General features: G+C 35.8%; 1 protein-coding gene across 4 annotated transcripts; it reads left to right on the forward strand.

The window, feature by feature from the left end:
- The first annotated feature begins 2703 nt into the window (after positions 1-2703).
- LOC113305313 (transcription factor bHLH112-like) lies at positions 2704-5894 on the forward strand. Of its 4 annotated transcripts, none has more exons than XM_026554376.1 (7): positions 2704-3292; positions 3471-4131; positions 4410-4517; positions 4632-4697; positions 4867-4932; positions 5031-5087; positions 5180-5894. In XM_026554376.1, exons 1-7 carry the CDS (start codon positions 2865-2867, stop codon positions 5345-5347), a joined length of 1554 nt encoding a protein of 517 aa, XP_026410161.1. In that variant the 5' UTR covers positions 2704-2864; the 3' UTR covers positions 5348-5894. The 4 variants fall into 4 exon arrangements, 2 of the variants coding, with proteins under 2 accessions (XP_026410161.1, XP_026410165.1); XM_026554380.1 differs by having other exon boundaries at positions 4867-4926; XR_003338491.1 differs by lacking the exon at positions 5180-5894 and having other exon boundaries at positions 4632-4766.
- The last annotated feature ends 3953 nt before the right edge of the window (positions 5895-9847 follow it).

The raw sequence follows: 9847 nt of genomic DNA on the forward strand, positions 1-9847 counted from the left end.
ATCAATACGTAGCATGTTTATGTTTGTATAAAACTTGTTATGTATTCTTTTTTCTTTTTTCTCGTTCATTCATTCTTTTAAATTGTGAATAAAGAATGAGAGGATGAGCTATGAAATATGATATGAAGCTCAAACTAATTAACATGTACATGTATTGTGATTTTTTCTTTATTTATGATATACATGTCAGAAGTCTAGCAACCTTTGAGGTTATTCAGATCATTCATGTTAATCTCAATAAGGAGATGAAGATCAGTTCAAAAGTAACAATAGCAAGACCTTGAGCTTCAAAATTTTGTAACTTTAGTATGATTAGTAAGTTATTACTGCTAATAACTTAACAAGGTAATTTTAATTGAACTCAACGAGTAATGTGAAAGTCTAATCTTTCACCTTGGAAATTGAGGATAATTTGATTTTTCACCTAAGTAATAAGTGATAGATAGATTTTGCACATGAGAATAATGTGAAACGATTTTTCATCTTAGAAAGGGTGATGAAAACTATATTTTTCACATCCATTGCATGTGAAAATATATTACAGTGAAAGACCAAGACTCAACTGACTGTTATTATTTACTCTTTGCCCTCAAACGACGAAAACTCTTTCTCTAACTCTCTTAAACAGTGAAAGAATCCCAAACCTTTGCCTTTTGAGTTTATCCGCTCAGATTCAACAACTTCTCATATGTTACCTATTTTCATTAGTCGATCTAGGCTTATTCAATTCAAGTTTTTTCTTATTTGATTTTGATTTTCTACAATTGGTTAATTAAGGTTTTCTTTTGATGGTATTTTTAATTTTTGTTGTGATTTCGATACTTGCAAGTGAGTTGTCGATCAAAGTGGTGTTTCCAGTCTTGGGTTGGGAGGTTTAGTCGGGTTCTTGTTAATTTTTCATCACACATCACTGGAAATGTTATTGACTTTAACAAATTTCTGGGCAACAATAGTATCAAAGACTTCCTCAACAACCTCATCATCAACAACAATAAAAGACTCCAGGTCTCCGGTTACAATTCAGATCCCCAACAGGAACAACATCTCCTAAGATATAGCTACCAACAACGTATGAAACCAAAGATGTCAACAACAAAAATTTCCAGAAGACTGATCCCGATGAAGACCCAAACCGATCCTTCCCCTAGATAGGATATCTTTGTAGTTGTCGCAAACTCTCGAGGCAATCATGTAATCGTTTCTTCTCGAGTCAGTCTTGTAATCATTTTATATCAGGAGAATTACGGTTAACATATTTAAGGTTTGCCTCTTTTTTAAAAACGGAGGTAGTATCATTTTCGATCGGGAGAATTATGATCAATATATTCAAGGCTTACCACTTTTCAAAAATAAACTACACAAAAAATGAAATAAGCATAACTCACTTAATTAGCTAGGTCGTACTCGAACGCTGTTGGAAATATATTTCTTTCACGTTTAACTTTTCTTCAATCACATTCTTTTTCTTCTTTTGATAAAAACCTTTATTTTCCCTTAATAATTTCAAATAAAGGTTGCATATAGATCAAGCACATCGAGAAATATAAAATACCAAAAACCGACATACTTGAAGTAGTACGCATTCTAATAACCCCACAAAGAATGGAGAAGCAAAATCAAAAAAACCATCTAAAACAAGTATGAAAACCCCGATCAAATAGGAAAAATGATGGTCTTTAAGAGATAATCTGGCATTAGATTTTCTTTTTGACTAACAATTACCGCATTAAAACAAGAATGATATATTCCGAAATTATGGGCATATTTGAAAAATCCAGGTAATTTTCTTTTTTTTTTTCTTTTTATGCCCCTGGTGAAGAAGTCTTAATGATCACCATCGTCTAAAATTCGATCGTGAGATATTCTGAGCCTTGTACATAAGATCCATATCAGATGATTATTACCCTCAAAATGTCATTAATGACGTCATCGGTTATGATGAAAAGAGTTTCGAGACGTGTAATTGTTTAAGCGGGGGTAGCCTGGAACAAAGGACTCACTTTTTATTATCTTATTTCATTTCTTTTTTCAATTCCAATCATATCATATTTTTGCTTTTTTCTTACACAAAATTGGTTAAAAAGACCAAAATCAACATTTTCTGGGTGAAAAAGACTTGTACATTTTGATACTGTTTAAATGGACAAAAATTAAAAGATACTGTTCAAATGGACAAAAATATAAAAATAGCCAGGATGTAACCAGTTTCATCCTACCCATTTTCAAATATTTATTCTTATTTTTAATTTATATGAGGATGCATCCAGTTTCATCCTTGCCATTTTTTAAGTTTAAGCCGCGATGAATCTAGTTTCATCCTTGCTATTTTTCTTTTGTCCATTTCACCCATACTAATTTTTACTTGTCCATTTGAACCATGTTTTAAATTTTTTTGGACAAATGACCCATTTTCCGTTTCTAAGACATAGAAAATACAAAAATTAAAAACAAAAATGAATACAAATGTTGAAAGGCAAATTCACTTTTACAATAAAAATTCTTTTCTCTTTAAGTTTTAATTTTCAAATAATATTTGTCTAAGCCAATCATATACTTCACCAGAAAAACAAAACCTAACCTAAAAATTGTCAACCGGATTCCTTTCGGTGAATCCGGTCATTTTTTACCCTCCGTACAATCCAAAAAAATCTTTGTATAAATGACATGGAATGGTAGACGTTTGATTTCCCACCCTAAAACCTAAACACACAGCTTGATTAGAGAGTGAAAGAGAGATAGAACTAAAAAGAAACACCCAACCAAAAACAAACAACGGAAACTCACTTTGTAGCTAGAGAGAAAAAGAAAGTGAAGTTTTAGGTCCATTCAGATACTTATATATCTAACTACAGATAGATTATAACATGGCAGAAGAGTTTCAACAAAGTGGTATTTGCAGTGGGAATTTGTGGAATTCTGATAGGATTAATGGATCCAATTCATTACCTTTCTCTACAGGTACAAATGATGTAGGATTCAACAGCTACGTTGGATCATGGAGGCACAATAATACTACTACTGATCATCATCATCATCATTATCCAATATCATCATTAGAGATGAATAAAACTAGGTCATCCACTGATGAGTCTGGAGGGACTTCGCTGTCTGGTAGCTCATCGATTGTTTATCAAGATATTCAAAAACCACAAGAATCGGATTCTGTCGGTCATGAAGGTGGAGGCAACAGCAGCGACAGCATCTTAATGGATTCGACGTTACAAATGATGGGGTTTTCTCTTTCTTCTTCATCAGTACCTTCCCTAGATTGGAATAACCAAAATTACTTAAGGTACATGGTGCATGTTTTCCTTTTGTTCTTCATTTTTATTAGCATCATTTATATTCCAGATTTTCGATAACTCAGTTGTCGTCTTTGCATGACCTTGAGGCATCTGATGTCCTCTACGTTAGAGCTAATAATCTAGCTAGTCTAGTTCTGATAAATGGTAACTTTGTATATTCACCAGCAATAATAATCGAAGTCGCAACGGAAGAGCTGATGAAGGAGATGATGATCAAGTCCTAAAAGATTGGAGTAATGATTTGAAAAGTTTTAATTCATGTGGTGGTAGTGGTGGTGAAGATTCATCATCAACTATAACTTCTTTGAAGCAAATAAATAATGGTTTTGCTTTAGACGAACAACAACAACAGCCGCAATCCAGTGATTGCACGGTTACTTGCGAGGGTTTACCAACAAGTTTCCCGATAAATTCTTCTACACTATATGGATGTCCGACAACTTTGTTACAAGGTCTATTTGAGCCTGATCATAATCTTCCGCCACCATCGGGGGCTTCTTATCCTGACGAGAATCGAACGATGGACTTTAACAATCCGTCTTTAACGAATTATATAATGAACTCATCCAACGATCTTTCGTCGAATAATACAACTTGGCAGAAATTTTCTCATCAGTTTCTCAAGACCACTACTTCACCTCCACAACTACAACCAACGAGTAATAACCAGTCACTGTACTTCTCAAACGACGCTCCTTTCTGGAACGCTTCAGCTGCATCCATGACAAATGATCGATCAAGTTTTCTGCCATCATCCCAGCAAATCCAACTCCTAACATCGAGTTTTGAAGAAAATAAACCTTACCCAAGCAATCACACAGTAAAGGTAATTATATATTTGGTGATGCATGGGTCACGTTAATTTGAGAAATCATTATGTTGGTAAAGGCGACATTTTTGGAAGGAAAAAAAAGCACATTTTTTGAAAAATTTCTTGTTCTTAATTGTAAGTTTGTAACAGTTCATGTCAATAGTATACTTTTGGAACGAACGGTTTAAACTTAAACATAAAAAAAGTAGGCATTTTATGATAGAATTGTTTGAGCGAATTGTTTTCATTTCAAGGATTTTGAACCCTTTGGATTCGTTTGTTTTGTATCCCAGCCCAAGAAGTCAGAAGAAGTACGTGATTCGAGCTCAGCTTTGAAGAAAAGCAACAATGAACCCTCGTTCAAAAGGCCTCGAATCGAAACCCCATTGCCAACTTTTAAGGTATAAATATATATATGAAAATTATATTCTACAGTATATCTTATCAGTATAAGATTTCAATTACGTTTCGAATATATTGTCAGAGAACTTATAGCTTAATTTCTATCTTATTAGGTACGAAAGGAGAAATTAGGAGATCGAATCACTGCACTCCAACAATTAGTTTCACCCTTTGGAAAGGTAAGGATGAGCTGATTTCTTTTTTCTTTTTTGATCGATGAGGATGAAGTTAATTACTTCAGCAAACTGGTATGTACTTACTTGTTCCTAGCTAATCCATCCTGTTTTGATTTCTCATTTCAAATAGCGCATTTTGGACTTTCTAATCAAATCGCCTTATTTATTTTAGACGGACACAGCGTCGGTGCTCTTTGAAGCTATCGAGTACATCAAGTTCCTCCATGATCAAGTCAGTGTAAGTTTTTTTTGTTTGTTAAAATTATTTTCATCTTCTTACTAACGAATTAGATGTATATATACAGGATTTAATGTCTTTTTCTTACATGAAATCAGGTTCTGAGTGCTCCGTACCTTAAGAATTGTAGTGCTCACATTCAACACCACCACAAGGTATAAACCTTAAACTACTTCGCAAAAAAATTTAAAATTTATTTTTCCTTTATTTATTCAAAAAGTGAAGATCTATTTTGATGTTCTTGCAGAATTCTAATAAAAGTAGAGATCATAATGGGCAAGGAAACCGTAATTATCATCAGCAAGATCTTAGAAGCAGAGGATTATGTTTGGTTCCAATTTCAAGCACCTTCCCAGTTACTAATGAGACTGCTACAGATTTCTGGACACCTACGTTTGGTGGTACATACAGGTAGAATGTGAGATACGTAGAAAGTAATATGACCAAATACCAACTTAAAGTCATAACCGTTTCTTACTTGACCAACTAATATACTTATTTAACTGAAGATATAAGATTTGGTATGGATGAGAAAGTCAAATGAAAAGCAAAGATATATCCAGGAACTCAGTTAAAGTTCAAGCACTACAGTTTGGGAAGAAAAGCCAAAATAAGAAAGAAAGGTTATGAATCAATGCATTGAATGAACCTTGAAAGTACAGGGTTTAATAACGCCGGGTCAGCTACTACAGGCAAAATGATGTGGGATTGGCCAGGAATTAAGGATTAGCTAGCTAATTTTTTAATAACTACTGATATCATATGATCATATGTAATAATATAAATTATTAATCGGAAGTATCTTTAATATTTGGAAGATGTGGGTTAGGGATGGGAACAAGTAGTAGTGCTTAATTTGGCAGAAATGTGTAAAGATAGTATAAAGGGAGTTTAGTGTCTGTAACTGTGCGTAAGGCTGGCAATAATACATTTGTCACTATATGAGAAAAACACCATTGCTTGAATTAGGGTTTGTTTATCGAGTTGGCGGCCAAACAGTTTAGAGCAACACCTACGGGAACCTCCATAATCTGGAGTTGGGTTTGTGCAAGTTCTATCGGATTCTGGCAGTTACCTCATGACTGCCTCCGGTTAAACTGTGGAGAGGGGGGTGGATCTGTTAATGTTGGGAGCCCCATCGTACTTGCCAATGTATGTATATAATTACATAGATTACGGGATGCTGGGAGTCTGGGACTCCTGCAGGACTTGCGGTAGCGATCAACGTAATAAAACCTTCTATTTGTCTGTTTTTTAAATATTTAGAATTTGATAGTGGAAGTTAGTCAGACAGCTTATGGGTCCATAGGAGCCTATCTCTGTTTTTGTTCTGGAGTTTATAGATTAATATTCCAATGTGTAGAGAGTACGAGAGTGTGGGGCTCAGATGAGGGTATTAGAGCAATTGCAGTGGTGCGAGTATAACCAAAGATCAAATTTTGGTTATACTAAATTTGGTATAGTATAACCAAATTGCAGTGGAAAAAACCAATTTTGGTTATACCAATTGTGTAAAGACCAAATTGCAGTGGAAAAAAAGATCAAATTTTGGGTTTAGTATGGTGTGTGACGCTACGGTGGAAAGACTAAATTTGATCAGACGTACATTATACGTTCGCCTGGTGTGGGCGTAGACTATACCAACGCCTGATTGGGACGTGCACTAAAAAAAAATGAAAGAAGTGGGGCGGAGGTATAAAGCCCGCCCCACTAAATTGATTTTGAAAACAAAGAATGGGGCAGGGGTATAATGCCCGCCCCATACAAAATAATTAAAAAAAAAAATGGGGCGTAGACTTTACGTACGCCCCATGTGGAGCGTAAACTATACCAACGCCTGGTGTGGGGCGTAGACTATACCAACGCCTGATGTGGGACGTGCACTATATGTCCGCCTGGTGGTGGGGCGTGAAGTATATCAACGCTCGACTATATCTGGGTTTAGTCTTGGTCCCAGACCGAATATACTCTGGGTTTTAGTCGTTGATCAAAATTTGATCAATAGTACGTCCCACTACGTCTGTTCAAAAGACCAAATATTTGGGTTTACTCTCCCACTGTGGACGCTCTTAGTACTCTTATTGATCATCAGGACTAGGAGGCATGCTTTTGTGCTTTACTTTTTCTTTTTCTTATAGAATGGTCACATAGAAGAGCAGAGCATCTATTGGAAGAAAAAAATAAATAAAAGGTACAACAAATGTTGATGAATGGATGATCAGGCATTTACAAAGAAGAAGAGGAGCTCCTCTACCAAAAGAATACAGAAGAGCTGTGCAGCGCCATCATGACGTGTGCACTCAATTTTTTTTCATGTTCTCTGAAACTGTCCACCTGAAAATTAATCTTACTAGCATGTGCACTCAATTCTTTTTCATGTTCTCTGAAACTGTTCACCTGAAAATTAATCTTACTAGCATTCATCAATCATTCTTCTTCTTGTGATTCTCATTAGCAGTTATATCATCTACAGATCCTTGTTACTTCTTATTACAATTTCAGATAGAAAATCATTGCAAAGACAAAAACGATTCAAACATAAATAATTACAAGCATTTCTTAAACATCCTTGAAACAAACAACATACAGTTCATTAAGTTCTACATAAAGAGACTCCAAATCTGCATTCAGCATTACAACCCAAATTTTTCATCAAACTCTCAAAATCTTGGAGTTTCAAAATATCAACATACTAACCCTGGACCAAAATACCAGAACTAGGGTTGAACATGGTTTCGGTTTTTCGTCGGAACCGGACCGAACCAGACCGATAAGGAAGAAATCGAACCAAACCATTTACTAATGGATTGGTTATGGTAAAAAAAAAAAAAACGACATTACTGGTTCGGTTTTGGTTTGACTTGAAAACCGAACCAAAAACCAATGGAAAACCGTTAAGTACAGGCCGTTGATTAAAATCGGATTGATTTACTCTATCCCGTCCATCTCACACTTTGTAAACCTAAGTTCTACCCTTACCCAGACGAGATCATATTTTCTCTTCTTTTTTTTTTTCTCTTCTTCAGTATTTTGAATATGTAATGTTTATGTTTTGAATTATGCTTATAAACTTGAGTTATGAACTACGCTTGTGTGTTAATTACATTTTGCAGGTAGGTTAAAAAAATCCAACTGTTATTTTTTTTAAAGAATTGAACTGTCAGTTTCAGAAAACTAACATACAATTGGTTTTCCATTAACCCAATGGAACAAACCGAAACCGGCTAAAACCATTTAGAAACCGAACCAATGGTTAATGAATTGGTTTGGTTCAGATTTTTAGAAACCGATAGTATTGGTTTCGGTTTTGGTTTGGCTGGAAACCGAACCAAAACCGACCATGAACATCCCTAACCAGAACACCACTTTTGAAATCCTAGTCACTACCAAACACCATAAAAAATTTTAAAGAACCATAACCCCGTCAAACTTTACATCCTTAAAACAAAAAACTTCCATGAACACCATCACCTATTCACATCACCAACATCACCAAAAACGAGAAAAAGCCGACCGAAGATTCAAACAAAAAAAAGAAGAAGAAGCTTACCACCATCTGCACCAGAATCAAGAAGGATAGGAAAAAGAAAAATTACCAGAAAAGCTGTTGGGTTAAAACCTTGTTGATCGTTTTCAAGCTTTATGCGCAGCCTGAAAATATACCTTTCCCTAATAATTTTGAAGAGATTACAAAAAATCTTCTTCATCAGTGTCCCATCCCTCTTCCTCATACTGCTCACTGTCATCGCTATCTGATGGAGCCGGAGAAGTTCCACTGGATGATGAAGATTCCTCACTGCCTTATTCTTCTTCCTCAGTATCCTCTTCATCGGACTTGGCATATAGCATCTCTGCATCCCTTCTTTTTGGCTCACCTTCATTCATGGTCCGTGCAAAGATCTTGGGATTGGAAAGTTCATACTCAAATCGTATCCTCACCTTACTCTCATGATACCTCTCCATCTTTTTCTTATCCTCTGCAGCATCCGAATCAAGGTCACTGAATCAACCTCTTCCACATCATACTCGAACCCATCAGAAGCCTCAGAATCACTTTCTGTTGAGCTCCCATACTTTGGCGATTTGGCATGCTTCCTTGCCCACTCTTCATCTTTTCTATCTGGCCTTGAAAAGTACATTGGTCTCCATGCAGCATACAGATCTTCAATTCTCTTTGCTTCACTTTGACGAGTTCTTTATTCATCCTCCCTCTGACGAATCCGTTCACGAATTCGATGATCAATTTCAGACTGAACATCAATCCTCAATCTCTGTAACTCTTCAGTGCTTAAAGACCGAACAAGAAGCTTGGCTTGTGCATATTCATGGGATACTGGTGGTTCAGCGGGAAGCTCTTCCTCACCGACGTTTGGAGTATTCTGACCAGATGGATCAGCCATTATCTAAATTTCTATCCCCTCAGTTAAACCTTTCCTTTTCTGTGAAACACTTAGAAAAAAATTACCTTGCACATGATAATCTCTTGGCTAAACAACCTTTTAAAGACCCAATCGTGCCTATTAAATCCCATTTATGGCGCTTGGTTAAGCATCATGTCGCTTTGTTTACCACGCCCATTCAAAACCATGCGTCTTATTTTCACCCTTCTGATCATAATTACCTTATGCATACCTATTTTCAACACCTAAAACTCATTATTACCTTTACTCTCATTGGAACTGCCATTAAGGGAGTCTCTGGTAGGTCACCAAATTTTGGTATCACATTTTGGGGTCTAATTAAAATTTTGTGTTTTATGCAGATTAGAAGAATGCAACATCAGTTGAGAGGCACCATTGAGGTCTGGGGCATGTCTGCCAGATGGGTTACTATCTCAACTACCAAACCTATGCCTTCTACCAAAATGCAACATCCCAATCAAAATCATCAACTACAATACAATCTCCCCCCCCCC

Source organism: Papaver somniferum, chromosome 1 (assembly GCF_003573695.1).
Source record: "Papaver somniferum cultivar HN1 chromosome 1, ASM357369v1, whole genome shotgun sequence".
Lineage (NCBI taxonomy): Eukaryota > Viridiplantae > Streptophyta > Magnoliopsida > Ranunculales > Papaveraceae > Papaver > Papaver somniferum.